This window comes from Vombatus ursinus, unplaced genomic scaffold, assembly GCF_900497805.2.
Source record: "Vombatus ursinus unplaced genomic scaffold, bare-nosed wombat genome assembly UNPS02014784.1, whole genome shotgun sequence".
Lineage (NCBI taxonomy): Eukaryota > Metazoa > Chordata > Mammalia > Diprotodontia > Vombatidae > Vombatus > Vombatus ursinus.
The window spans coordinates 21084337-21098935 of NW_020954562.1; the positions used below are offsets into that span (position 1 = coordinate 21084337).

Here is a 14599-nt window from a genome sequence, read left to right on the forward strand (position 1 = left end):
CTGTGGGCCTGAAGCTCAGGAGGCAGTTGCTGCCCTGGGGGTGGCTGAGACCTAGCTCCTCTTTCACCGAAGTCAGACTTTTCCCACTGATCTTCTAAGTGGTCTTTGGCATTCGTGGGTTGAGAGGTCTGGAAACTGCCACAGCTGCCTGTGATTCAGTCCTCTAAAGGCTGCTCCAGGTTAGCTGAGGCCTATTTTGCTTGTGCCACCACGCCAAATTGCTTTCCTTCTCCCCCCAACCCCGCACGATAGACCTTTCCAATCAACCATCCAGGTTGTCTTGGCCTGGAAATTTGTTTCACTCTGTCTTTTTGTGAGTTCTGCTGCTTTAGAATTTGTTTAGAGCCATTTTTTACAGGTATTTGGAAGGGTTTGGGGGAGAGCTCAAGCAAGTCACTGTTTTTACCTCGCTGTCTTGGCTCCCGTGGGGGAGCTTTGTTTGAAGAACCTAAAAGGATAGACGACAAGCCTGTATAGTTGCATAAGGCTGGAAAGGTCCACAGTGCTAAATTGGGGAAGGGCTGTCAGTGCCCTAGAGAGGAGTTCATGTTTGGTCCTTGAGGTGGCAGGGAACCACTAGAGATAAATATTAATGCTTTTCATTCATTCAGTAAAAGTTTATTATAGGCCATATGCTCAGCTAGGGGCAGGCATACCAAAATAAAAGTGAATCAATCCTTGCCCTGAAGGAATTTACATTCTATACATAGAGGGAATGATAGAAAAAGAAGTTGTAGTCTGGGAAGTCACAAAGTTGGTGAGTTGAACAAAGGGCAGTCAGTTGGCACACCTTTGCCAAAAGCATAGTAGTATTGATGAGATTACATTCGTTCCAGGCAGTGTCTGGAGGTTTGGTTTGGAGGGAAGAGGGCAGCGGGCCAGTGAGGGGGGTCAGAGCCTGCTACCCAAATTTGTTTAGACTTTTGACATTTTGTGGTTATAGAAAACAGAGGCCTTCTTGTTCAGGGTTCTTAACGCTGCTATGGTGGTTAAATAACAAGAATAGTCAATGGTCCCAATGGCACCTGGTGGAAAAGTTGTTTTCAAGGTTGAGATTGCCCCTGTCAGGAAGTGGTTAAACATGATGCCATGCTGAATACCACTTGTGGTGACTAATAAAATATCCCTTTGTAGCTCTTACACTTAGCTATTTAAATCAATTCCAACTATAGGCAGGGATAAAAACAAAAGGGGTAGAAGGAATATAAGTTTCAAGACAACAGATGTTTTACACCTCTCTCCAAAACAGCTTTTAGGACCATAGGATTATAGATTTAAAGCTGGAACGGCTTTGGAAGCCATAGAGTCCAGTCCCTTCACTTTTCAGATGAGAAGACTGAGGCCCCAAGAAGTTGCGTGTTAGTCTAAGCATCTGAGGCAGGATTTGAGCTGGGGTTTTCCTGACTCAAAGTTGAGCACTCTACCCACTACTCTACTGAGCTGCCTATGTCAGACTATTTAGTAGTATGGTCACCCCAAAAAAGGACTAGGCATACATCAGATGGTTTGGAGGACTTTTAAAACTGAGCATTTTTAGTGGTCTTATTCCTGAAAATAATATGATGTAACCTGATGGTGTTATTCCAGTTTTTCAGAAAGTGAGATTTTAAAAATAGAGAAGACATGATCAGTTAGTGGGAGATTGAGTTCTGGGTTCAAATTATTAATTTTCTTTTTAAAAAAATTTATTGATACCTTGTTTTCATAGCAGTGATGTCTTATTCTCATCTCCCACACTTGGAACCTTTCCCCTACCCCCACCAGAAACAACAAACAACAAAAAAGTTAAGCAGAACTATTCATTATAGTGACTGTCTCTCCCAGTGCCTAGATTTAGCACTGGAGGGGACTCTGGAGCTTCTGTTTCTGCATTTGTTCTTCAGGGACAAAATGGATCATTATAATTAACATTTGGCTTCTTTCAGTGTTATTTTGGTTTATATTATTATGGCGTTGTGTAATTACTCTTACTTTTTCTGCTTACTTAAATCAATTTATACAGATTTTCCCATGCTTTCCCGAATTCCTCACTTATTATTTTTTAAAGCACAGTAATATATTCCATTGTATTTAGAATCCACAGTTTTTTCAGCTGATCCTCAGTTGATAGACACTCTCTTTGCTTTCACTTTTGTGCTACTACAGAAAGTGTTGCTTTTCTGTCATTGATCTCCTTGGGTACCCAGTAGTGACACCACTGTCTCAAAGTATATGAGTAGTTTAAAGACTTTGCATGTTTTCAGATTCAAAATATGAGTTTCTTGGGTTAACATCTCTTTGACTCTTGTCCTTTGTCTGGGATAATTCCTTGGAGTTGCAGTATTAACTATTCTAGTGTGTGATCAGATACGTGACAGTTTAACAAACCAGTTTTTCCCCATGCACAGGTCAACTGAGGAGACTTTTAGCTTGGCTGATGAGACCTGCAGTTCTAACCCTGCCATAGTTCGAAGGAAGAAAATCGCCATCAGTATCATCTTCTCCCTGTCTGAAAAAGAGGAGGCACAGAAGAATTTCCAGGACTTCTTTTTCTCTCACTTCCCTCTCTTTGAATCCCATATGAACAGGCTGAAGAGTGCAATTGAAAAGGTAACAAATCCCAGTCTAATGGGTGAGATGGAGAAGCGATAGTTGTGGGGCTTCTTCACTCCTTGCCAGTGGAAACCTTTGGGGTGGGAATCGGAGCATCTACCAGAGGACCTGCTGGGGATTGAAGGGTGGAGGTCAGAGCTGAAGAGCTGGATTTCCTTAGGAAAGGGCTGTTTGGTTCTATACTGTCATTATTGCTGTGTTTGAAATTGGTCAAAAGATTGACTCTTGTTAATAAAGTCAGGAAAAATGAGTTATAAGGAAATTCCTTCTCTGGGAAGTAATTTTGCCTGCTTTCTTTTTCAATAAGGCCATGATTTCCTGCCGAAAGATAGCAGAATCAAGTCACAGAGTACAATTTTATATCAGCCATCTGATGGAGGCTCTGGGAGAGTTCAGGTGAGTTTCTGAAAAGGAGAAAACACAACCCAAGTCCTGGAGGCTGCTAGTGAGCACTGGGTCTAAGGCTATAGAAATAATGAATAATGAAAAAATGATGAATACCTCAAATTTGTAAAGAGCTTTAAGGTTTGTAGAGCACTTGCATGTAATTATAAAACACTTCATGGAAAATCTGCCATTGCATCTGTCTCATCAGTCCCTTGAGCTAGGGGGGAAAAAACTATTTTTAAAGATGAAAAAGAAGCATAGGAAGGCACAGCCCTGGTCTGAGGCATGATTTGAACTTAGGCGTTCTGACCCCAGGTCCCATGCAGTGTCCCAGCCCGTCTGCTCAAAGGAAAAAGTAGCCAAGAGAAGTAGGGAGTGGGGAGGAAGTGCTGGGGAGTACAGTTTGTGGGTCAGTGCCCAGCGTTCAGGAACAAGGTACAGAGTCGGTGGCACCAAGTGTTCCTCACCACTAGCAAAGAGGGAATCTCTAATAGGATTTTTAAAATATCGCATGTGTGGGCAATATATGTATATGTGGACACATTCACACCCTCACACTTAAGCAATATGGCACGGGGGGTGGGGGGAGAATGCTAGGTTTGTAGTCATGGTTCAAATCTCCACTCTGCTACGTACGTTGTGTGCAGTCATGAACATAGCACTTCCTAAGCACCTCCTGTGTGTCAGGCATTGTTCTTGTCACTGAACTCCTGATTGATCACTTTCATGCTCTGAGAGTTCATAAAACCACCAAATCCTAGATTTAGAGCTAGGAAGGATCTTGAGGATCCCCTAGACCACCTCTTTCATCTTACAGGTAGGGAATGAAGGACCAGAACAGTTAAATGACTTGCTAGAAGTCCCATCTTTAGTGCCTGGCACTTGTTACTTTTGAACATGTTACTTTTCTTTTATCCAAACAGCATGCCAGCCCAAGGGGTAGAAAGGTAACCCCCTTGTGGGAGAAACAGTGCCAGAGTTATTTCCTTTGTGTCTGGGTTGGAATTGTAGTACCACTCTGTGCAGCCAGTTTCCCAGTGGGCACTGGGACTCCCACCCTGCCCAGTCATGTGAGAAATGATTCATTTGGACCTCTACTGTGTTCCAATCAGTATTAATCACATTGCTATGATTCTGTAGGGCTAATGATTATAAGTTCTGTATATTAGGTCCCATAACTGTGAACTGCAGATTGTAAGTTTACTTGCTTAATCATAGGAAGCTAACTACAGGCATGCCACCCTTGTTTTTCCTTGTTATGGTGACCAAGACCAGTGTGGCAGAGGTGACTCAATTACATGGAAAGTCCCCCAACTTATTTTTGTACTTCTGGATCACTCTCTCTTTTCCAACATGAGCAGGTAACCATCTTATGACCACTTAGTCAGTGGAAATGCCCCATGCTTCGCCCAACCTCTCTGCTGATAAAGCATTTTTTGGCTGATGAATCATTTTAAGCCCTCAAAGCAAGGTCTATCAGCTAATGGGGTTCTGTATTTTGTGTAGCTGCTCTAGCATGTTCAGGTATCAAGAATTATAAAAATAAGGCCCTGGAGGAAGGGGGCATCTCAGATTGTGAGGAAGATCTAAGGTCTACTTCATTAGAGGGGACGATGGACCCTTTAATAAAGTGCCATTGGCTCAGAACTCTGCCTCAGTTTCTTTTATTGTAGTTTGGACAGTTTTAAACTCCACAGTTGATTCTTTATTATATGGCAGGGGAATGAGCAGTTCTCTGAGGAGAGTCTAGAAGATTTTGTAGACATGAGGCCAGTGAACACCTTCGGTTTGGGGATGCTTAAGTGGAATGAAATGGCTAGATTTGGGGGATCCTGGTAACATATGGGGCCTGTTCAGAGACCAGCAACTCTTTTTGGAAATGATCAGGTGTGATAGAAGTGAGTATTACATGACACTAATCCCTAGCAAAGCTCATGATGGTCACATGATCTCTCTGGTTACATACTTTCTGAAAGCAGTGAGGATCTTAGCAGATAAGGACTTTTAAAAAAATTTAGTTCTTTTCTTGGGTTGGTCCCTAAAGGTGTCTTTGGAATTGAGACTGTTGTGTTGTTCACACTAGTGATCCTGACCACTAGTTGTAATGAAATCATGATCCAGGAGCCAAAAATCTGAAATCCCAGAACCAGGAAATAACCCTGCAGTCACAACCACATCTGTTTCCATTTTTAAAAACTTTTCACTTTAGAAAATGTGATGACATAAACATTGCTGGAATGGGGAGTCCTGTCTGAGCAGAGTAATCCCATCCCACTTGGTCATGAATGACTCTCACTTCGTAAGTTACTATTCTACAAGGGCTTTGGGTTCCTTTCAGTTGAGAGGCAGCATGACGTAGTGGGTAGGGCAAATAGCCAAGATTCAGAAAGACCTTGGTTCGAATTCTGCCTTAGTCCCTTACTAGCTTCATGACCCTAGATAAATCACTTAACCTCTCTGGTTTCAGGTTCCTCATCTATATAAAATGAGTTGGTAGTTTCTAAGATCACTTACAGCTCTAAAAATCTATAATTTTGCAATTTATTAAAAAATTTTAAGCAAAGCAGAGTTGTATTATGGTCACATTTATTATTATTAATTATTATTTTATGTCATATTGTTTTATAAACATTTATTATTATTATTATTATTATTAATAACTAGCATTTATATAGTGCTTTAAGGTTTGCAAAATGTGTTACAAATATTGAACTGTAGGCAAGTCACTTGACCTCTATTTGCCTCAGTTTCCTCATCTGCCCTTGTTTTGAGAATCTAATGATAGTATTTGTAAAGTACTTTGCAAACAAAGTGCTATATAAAAGCCAGCTATAATAGTAATAATAATAGGTCAGATTTGAACTCAAGTCAGATTTGAATAGGTCAGATAGCTAGAGTATCTCTTGTTGGCTTGGTAGGACTGCTTGTTGATTGTTTTAAATTTACAAACACACTAGTGTTTCCAAGCAGGGTACCTGAGCACAAGTGCTACTAAGTCATTTTCTCTCTAGGCTTTAGTTTTCTTATGTGGAAAATGAGAGTGTTGTATTAGATAATTTTATGGTAGCCATGGCTAGAAGGCTTCAGGTGAGAAAGACCTCCATTCAAATCTCAAGTCTGACATACACTAGCTGAGTGATCCTGGGCAAGTCACTTAACCTCTTAACACCGTGCCCCCCCCCAAAAAAAACCCAACCCTAACTGTCTTAGATGCCCTGCAGAGTTTCCAGTCTTCTGAGAAGGGAGTTTTACACAAGGAATTCCCTACACTGACAAAATCATAGGTCTGGGGAGGTAGGGACAGTGGTGGTGGTGGGATCTCTTCTAGCTTTTAATTTTGATGGTAGTGTCTTTTTGGTGTTCTTAGACAAAAAGGGTGTGGGGGGATTTAAGAGAAATGTTTGTGTGCTTGTATGAGGTGAAATAGACTATTTTAACTTAGAGGAATACATGGGCTAGAGTAGACTCAAGATCTAGGTTTCCCCTGGGTCATGTGCAGTGTTGCATTGGTAAATGCCTTACATTTTCCACCAAAATCTCATTATTTATGAAGTGGATGTCATAGCTCATGGGACATTGTAAAGCTTAAATGCATGTTTTTAAGTGACTCTTAAAATACTTGGAGTCTCTTCAGGGCAATTCACCAACCAGATATTATTCACCAAGATTAACCAGAACTGTCTATATCATATTTTTTTTTTTTTGGTCTCTTCCCCTTCTGTTCTGCAGAGGGACTATATGGAACTTATACTCTGTTCCAAGGATCACCGAACCTGTGTGGCTTACCATGATGTCCAGCACATTGGAAAAAACTCAGCTCTGCCAGCGCTTTCTCAAGGAGTTTACACTTCTGATCGAACAGATCAACAAGAATCAGTATGCTTCCCCCTTCCCAGTCTTAGGTTCCAAAGCATGCCAGTTCCTTGGTATAAAAGCGTGTGTGTGGACACTTGTATTGGCTCCTGCTGTGGTATCCTGGCCTGGTATTGATCATCCTGGTTGTACTTTTGTCTCCCCTCCAGGTTTTTTGCTGCATTGCTGACTGCAGTATTAACTTACCACCTGGCATGGGTGCCAACTGTGATGCCTGTCGATCATCCTCCAATCAAAGCCTTTTCTGAGAAGCGTACTTCACAATCAGTGAACATGCTGGCCAAAACACACCCCTACAACCCTCTCTGGGCCCAGCTGGGTTAGTAGCTGATTCTGGTCTGTAGAGAGCATGTGGGGTTGGCAGAAGCTCTTAATGTATAGATCTGAATGAATATTCTGCAGAGCAGCATGATGTAGTAGATAGGATTCTGGTTTCCCATCTGGCCCTCTATCTCTGCCACATACAGCTTTGTGACTATGGGCAGGTCACTTGATCTCTTAATATCCTGGGCAACTCTGTAGGATGAGAAACTCCAAGGGAAGGACTTGCTGATCTATGGATGAGGTGGGAGTTTCCTAAACCAATAAAATCACAAGTACAAGCTCCCTGTTACCTGTCCCCTAAAATAATAATAGCACTTTTTACATAGCACACTAAGATTTGTAAAGTTATATTATATTATCTTGTTTTATCCTATGAACAACTCAGGTCTTTTTGAGTTTGTCTGTTCCTCTATCCTTTACCCCATGCTGCTTCCCTGAAAATACGGAGTACTCTACTTGAGTGGTTTTTAAGCTTTTTGTTTTCAGGACTCCTTTATGTCTAAAAAAAAAAAATCATCATGGGCTCCCTAAGGAGCTTTTGTTAATGTTGGTTATAACAATTGAAATTTACCATATTGGAAACTTAAATGTCTTAGTATTATTATGAAAATACTTTTGACCACAAAGACTCCCTGAAAGGGTCTCAGAGACTCCCAAGGATCCCCAGACCACATTTTGGGAACTGCTGCTTTACCTTATGAAAAATGAGCCCCTGTCTCCTACTCTGTGTGTGTGTGTGTGTGTGTGTGTGTGTGTCTGTGTCTGTGTGTGTCTGTGTGTGTCTGTGTGTGTCTGTGTGTGTGTGTGTGTCTGTGTGTGTGTGTCTGTGTGTGTGTGTGTGTGTGTGTGTGTACTGTGTCTCTGCTGTGTGGGGAGGCAGGGGAGGGGAATGGGGGAAGGGTCAGTCTGGATTGGCAACTCATTTACCTGAACATAGGGAGGCCCTGAGGAGAACAGCGAATCCTTGTCACAATGGCAAACTCTCTGGAGAAGGACAAGAGTTGAAGGAAATGTGGTGTTGTATACTATAGGCTCTTGAATGAATCTTTAATCTAGAAGTAGCTGAATTTAAGCAGCATGAATTTCATTTGTAAAATGGATTTTTTTTTTAGCTAGCAGTGGTTTTTAATGAAATTTCATCACTTTCACAAATTTCTAGGTGCTAGACAAAGTCAAGGTAGGGTTCCCTATCCATGAGCTTAAAATCTTAATGCTATGAGAATGGATAGGTGTTACAGTGGATAGATTGCTGGACCTGGGTTTGGGAAGACCTGAGTTCAAATCCAGCTTCAGACCCTAGCTATATGACTGTGAGCAAGTCACTTAACCTCTGTTTTCCTCAGTTTCCTTATTTGTAAAATGGAGTAAATAATAGCACATACCTCTTAGGATGGTTTTGTGGATCAAATGAGATAAGTGCTTGACACAGTGCCTGGCATGTTGTAGGCCCCATATAAATGCTAGCTGCTATCATCATCATCAGTTGTTTATGTGCTGTATTTTCTGTGGCACGTCCTGCCGGGTTCCCCAGTTGTCTCCAGAGGTGTAGTGCTAGGAGAGGATTAGGGCCTGGTCTAGGACAAGAGGGCATGTTTGGGGATGTTTATGACTGTGTTGCAAAAAAACATTTTAAACGATTAGCATATAAAATTGTTCTGACTGACTAAATTGACCCCTCTTCACGAAAAGTAATGCGGTAGGTGGTAGGGTTACCGAGGTTTTTTTAGTCTAGTCCCTGCCCTTGAGGAGCTCATGTTCTACAAAGAATACTAAAACCCACAGATAGTACCTGAGGGCAGAGAAGCAACTGAGACAAAGCCTGCTAGGGTAGCTTTACTGGCTTTCTCTGATTGCCCTGACTCTTAGCTGGTTTAGCTTGTTTTCAACTGACTGAAGTTCATAGGGACAACATGGCATAGGATAAAGAGTTCTGGCTTTGGAGCCAGCCAGACCTAGGTTCAAGTCTCCCCTATAAATTGCAGAGAAGGTGAGAGGAGTGTCCTCACGAAGGAGTGCCTTGTGCTCATAAAATCTTTGATCCAGTCCCTGTCTCTAGCCCCTGCAGGTAAATACTGTTCTCCCTCTTTTACAGAGGAAAGTTGTGATCCCCTCCTCTTGCTTGCTTAGAATTCCCATCAGGGAGGGGAATGACATCAGCCATGGCAGAGTTTTCCATTCTTCTCAAGGACTTTCCCGTTAAGGATTTTATCTTACTTCTTACACTACTTATTCCGAGAATTTGTTATCAGTTCCAACACTCTCCACGTTGATCTTCAAACTTTTGGGAAATAAGAAGTAATTCCCTTTCACAAAAAGGTCAGGCCCCTTTAGCTATACAAGTTTTCAGGGTTATGTTCTTGAATAAAGGAACAAATTTGCTACTCCCTCTCCACCCCCATCTCTGGATAGGGAAGGGATATTATTTGTTTAAAAACAAATTCGATATTAAAACAAAAGATCAATAAACTATTTTAAATTATCTCTTAAATAATATAAATATAAATAAGTCCATGATCAATGAAATATATTTTAAATTAGATGTAATATATTTTATTTATATTTACATATGTAACAGAATTGATTTTAAATTGGATATGTAATATAAATTCAGTTACTTATATTTATAGCATGTAATAAATCATTAAAAATACAGTTTATTGCAATCTTTTAACATCAGCTACATTTTCCAAACATATCCCTTTCTGCTTCCCTATCCAGCCAACCAATCTTTGTGACTAAGAATAAAAAGGAAAGTTGGGGAAAAAGCAGCCCAGCAAAATATATTGTATTCCACTCTATCCATCATCCCTTACCTCTGCAAGGGAGGTAGATGAATTTTCTCATTTCTTCAGGGCCAATATTGATCATTATAATTATGCTTCTGCTGACGTTGTGGTAACCAGTGACCATATTGTTTTCTTGGTACTACTTACTTTATACTCTGCATCAAAATATGGAAATATATATCTTAAGATCATTTTGGATTTTTTTTAATAGTTCGAAAGGGAAAGGATTCCTTTAGTATGCCTTCATTTTAGGGGTCCAACATTGCCTTATTTTCAAAGAACTAGTTTCCTAATGAGAATTTGAGCCACTTTGAGGGACTTATTTTCCAGGAAAGAGGAGTTAACAGCTCTTCTGTATTCTGCTCTGGTCAGACTCTATCTGTCATGTTTGTCTTCACTTCTTGGTGTTACACTTCAGTAAGATATCAGTAAGCTAGAGATGGTCCAGAAGAGGGTAACCAGGATGATGAAAGACAGACTTTGAATCTGTTGAAGGAATTGGGCATGTTGAGCCTGAGAAAGTTGGGGTTGGGAGACGGAAACAATATAGCTGTTTTCAAACATTTGAAAAGATATCCCATGGAAGGGGCATTTAGATTTGTTTGTGCCTAGAGTACCTCTGGAACCAAGAGTCCATTAGTTAGATGTTGCAAAGAAGCAAATTTAGGTTGGATAATAGGGAAAACTTCCTTATAATTAGTTTTCTAAAAGCCAGGTGGGGCTACCTTGGCTTCTACCTCATTGGCAGTCTTCAGGCAGTATTTGAATGACACTTGTTAGATATGTTATGGTGGGAATTATTTTTTGGAATAGTTTGAAGTGCATGGCCCCTGCTGTCCTAGCACATCCATTCTTTATGACATGACTACTTCTAATCCAGCCGAGGTTCCAGGCTCAGGGTCTGGAGAATCATGTTCCTCACTTCTGTAAAGTCTTCTGTAGGTCAAACATTTCCTGTTCCATCAACTAATCCTTGAATGATAGTTTTCAGTCACCTTCCCATCCCAGGCTGCCTCCGACCAGTACAGAGAACACCAGGACTCTGCCCTTCTCTGATCTGCACCCTCCATCAGACTTGTAAGCTGGTGCTCACTTTCCTGGCTGCTGTACTGCACCCCCATGGGGAACTGGACAGAGCTTGTGGACCCTGGCCTCTGCATGCACTATAGAGCCATGCCTCCTCCATCATCCTGTACCCGTGTCTGCCTCCTAGGCCGATAGTGAGACTGAATTAACAAAAATGTCACATGAGTTCCTGAAAGGCTGTGAACTCCTGCTTCAGCCAGCAAAAATAATCAGAGGGTAGTGCCAACAGTAATTTGTCTCCTAGGAGAGTTTTCTTAAACAAAAATATCACTTGTCTTAATGTTAGAAGACAGAACTGAGTTATTCCTTTGGGTTACTAGGTGGTTTCCTCAGGCAGTCATTTCCTTAGTCCTTAAAACCAAAAGATAAGAGAGGACTCTTAACCCTCGGTGAGGCCTTTTATTAGTTGGAATTCTTCTTTGTCCTTCTAGTCCAGTTCTTGAACTGTTGTGCATAGCACTGATCTTAAAGTGGGGGATATTTTCCCAGAAAGAGGCATAACATTTCTCACACTCAAGCTCCCAATCTCCAAAATGCAGCTCACATCTTTCTCCCTGCACCTCATCTGTCCTCCAGACTTCCGTCCTCCCAGTGGCTCAGATTCCTGATCTTGCCACCATCCTTCTCTCTTTGCTGTCCGGCACCCTCCCAGTCTTGTCAGCTCTCTCATAGCCCTTCTCTCCACCCAGAGTCTATCCCAAGTCCTTCGTTCAGGCTCTTGTCCAATCTGTTCCAGTAGGAACCTTTACTCTCAGTGCTGCCATCTCTACCCTCTTCAGTCCATTCTCTACTCACTTGCCAAAATAGTCTTCCTAAAGAACAGACCTGACCTGGTCACTCCCTTGCTCAAAAACCTTCACTGATTCCCTATTATCTTGAGGATAAAACACCAGCTCCTCATCCTAGTGTGTGAGAACCTATAAAATCTGTTTCTAGCACCACTTTCCAGCTTTATTTCACATTACTCTTTATCAGACTTATCTACCAGCTATTTATTCTCTGAACTTGACATTTCACGTCTTACTTCTGTATTTACATGAGCCTAGGAAGTGTGTTCCTGCCTCCCTATTTCCTTTCACAGTTCAGCCTTCACTGACTCCACCCCTTTCTTAATGGTCTCTCCCATCTCAAATTGCCTGGTATTTACTGTGTCTTTGTAACCCCAGTACCTAGCATAATGACTTGCATGCTATTTTTGGAGGCCAGGTAGGTTCTGGACCTATTATTTTTATCAGTGTGAGGAACTCCCAGTGTGAAAACTCCTTCCACAGATACAAAAAAGCCATTCCCTTATAACTTAGAATCTTAAAGTCTCTTGCAGCACTGAGAGGTTGAATGACTTTCTGAGGTGGGCAGCAGGGCTCACAACTAATATAGACAGTACATAAACCAGGTCTTCCTGATGCCCGAACTTGCCCGTTATGTGCTATGCCGTGCTACCTTGCACATAGAGGGGGAAGGGAATAAGTATTAGTATAGTGCCTACCACGTGCCAGGTGCTTTTATAAATATTATCTCATTTGATTCTCATAACAGTCTTGTGAAGTTGGTGCTCTTATTATCTGCATTTTATAGATGAGGAAACTGAGACAAACAGAGGTCAAGTGACTTGTCCAGGGTAACACAGCTAGTAAGTGTCTGAGGCCACATTTGAACTGGGGTCTTCTTGACTCCAGGTCCAGGGTTCATCCACCAGCTGCCTAGTAGGTGCTTTTAAAAAGTTTTCTGAATTAAATCGAGTATCAGAAAGTATTTATTCATAATTTTTCCTTCATGTCTTCCCCTGGAATTAGTTCTTCTCAATACTCATTCTCCATCTTCCCAGCCCTGCAGTATTTATGCATATGTTTTTTTCAGACAGACTTTACTTTCTCTTCATGTCCTTTTTTCATTCTGCTTATGTTTCTCCATCCTCTAGGCCAGTGGTTCTCAAAACATGGCCTGGGGATCCCTGGAATTCCTGGGATCCCTGCTCTAGAGCAATCTGTGAGGTTAAAAGTATTTTCGTAATAAAACTAGGATGTTTCAAATTTATAATATGGCAAATATCTATAAATGTAACCCATATAAACAACAGCTCTTTGGGAGGCCTCAGTAATTTAAGTGTATGAAGGGGTCCTGAGTACTGCTACTCCAGTCTCTCCAGTCTACCTCCCCTTTATAGCCTCTTGAACACAACTCTTCATTGTGTTAGTTGTTTCTTCTCGGTCTGTATCTACTGCAGTAACTCTTGCAATTATCTAAATGTATTAACGTTTAAGAGGTAGCTAGTTGGGTCAGTGGAAAGAGCACTGGGCCTGGAGTCAAGAAGACCTGACACTAGCTGTGTGACCATAGGCATGTCACTTAACCTCTGTTTGCCTTAACCCACTGGAGAAGGAAATGGTAAACTTCTTGAGTATCTTTGCCAAGAAAACCCCATAAGGGGTCACGAAGAGTCGGACATGCCTGAACAAATTAACGTTTTGTGAAAGATTAGTCTAGACCTCTTCAAAGACCCTTTTCTTCCACTCTCAGACTTGATATTTTGATCATCCTGTGGTTCTTGAGGGGGACGGGACATAATGCGTAGGACTGCCTCCACTGCTCAAGCAGAATTTCCTTGATTGGAGGGAGAAAGTGAGACAAGTAGCAACTTCCCTCCCAGCTAAGCGTGGCTTCCCTTGTGTTAGTCAGTCAGCACACCTCTGAGTGCCTCCTTCATGGCCGTCTGGGTATACATCCAAAAGGGAGACAGGCCCTGCTGTCGAAGAGTGTGCATTCTGCTGGAGTAACGTACCTTGTACAGGGATCATAAGGTGAGAGGCAGAAATCTGAACCTGAGAGGCCATCTAGTCAGACCATCTCATTATACATTTGAGGAGACCGACTAACTCAAGGCCATGCAGGTAGTTAAGTGGCAGGGACAGGATTTGAACTCAGAGCGTATGGTATGTCTGCTTCTTGATCTGTGGGTACCTCCATATTGAAGTGAGTGTAAGTTATCCGTTACATAAGGAGCTCTGCTTTAAGCCAAATCATTCCTGCTGAGGAGTCCCCAAATTTGCTTCCACCTCCACCCTGCCCATGACTTTAGAACTCAGCCAAGATGGCCAGGGTCCTGGTTTCTCAGGTAGAATATTGGCTTGTTAATGTAGTTAGGCCTGTCATGTCCTAGTGGTAGGCTGTTAATGGACAGATTTAGGGAAGATATAAAAGAAGGAAAACAAGAACATTGTGTGCAGGGTGTCCCTGAACATACATGCATGTATGTTGTCTTGTACCACCAGCCCAAAGCCTTTCCAGTCAGGAGGTACCTGCTGGGCTTGGTTTTGTTCTGTGTGAGCCTAGAAGTAAAAACACAAGCTTGTGGTGAAGGAAAACTGGCGGGGGGGGGAGGGGGTTGGTTCCTTTCTCTAGCACAGATCATGTCCAGTCCTTGATCTTGGAGATGAATCCTAGAGAATTGCTTGAGGCACTTGAAGGTTGAGTGACTTGTCTAAGGTAATAACTCATGTCAGAACAGGGACCTCCTGATTCTGTGCCCAGTGTTGCGTCCATTACTCTACCAG

At 41.9% G+C, this 14599-nt stretch overlaps 1 protein-coding gene across 6 annotated transcripts in view; it reads left to right on the top strand.

Annotated features, from left to right (window-relative positions):
• FNIP2 (folliculin interacting protein 2) overlaps nucleotides 1–14599 on the top strand; it is a 145187-nt gene that overhangs the window by 87656 nt on the left and 42932 nt on the right. For all 6 annotated transcript variants that reach the window (XM_027866850.1, XM_027866851.1, XM_027866853.1 and 3 more), the window contains 4 exons: nucleotides 2388–2589; nucleotides 2900–2988; nucleotides 6709–6855; nucleotides 7002–7171. In XM_027866850.1, the coding sequence (XP_027722651.1) occupies nucleotides 2388–2589; nucleotides 2900–2988; nucleotides 6709–6855; nucleotides 7002–7171 (608 nt within the window). The remainder of the gene's footprint in view (nucleotides 1–2387; nucleotides 2590–2899; nucleotides 2989–6708; nucleotides 6856–7001; nucleotides 7172–14599) is intronic.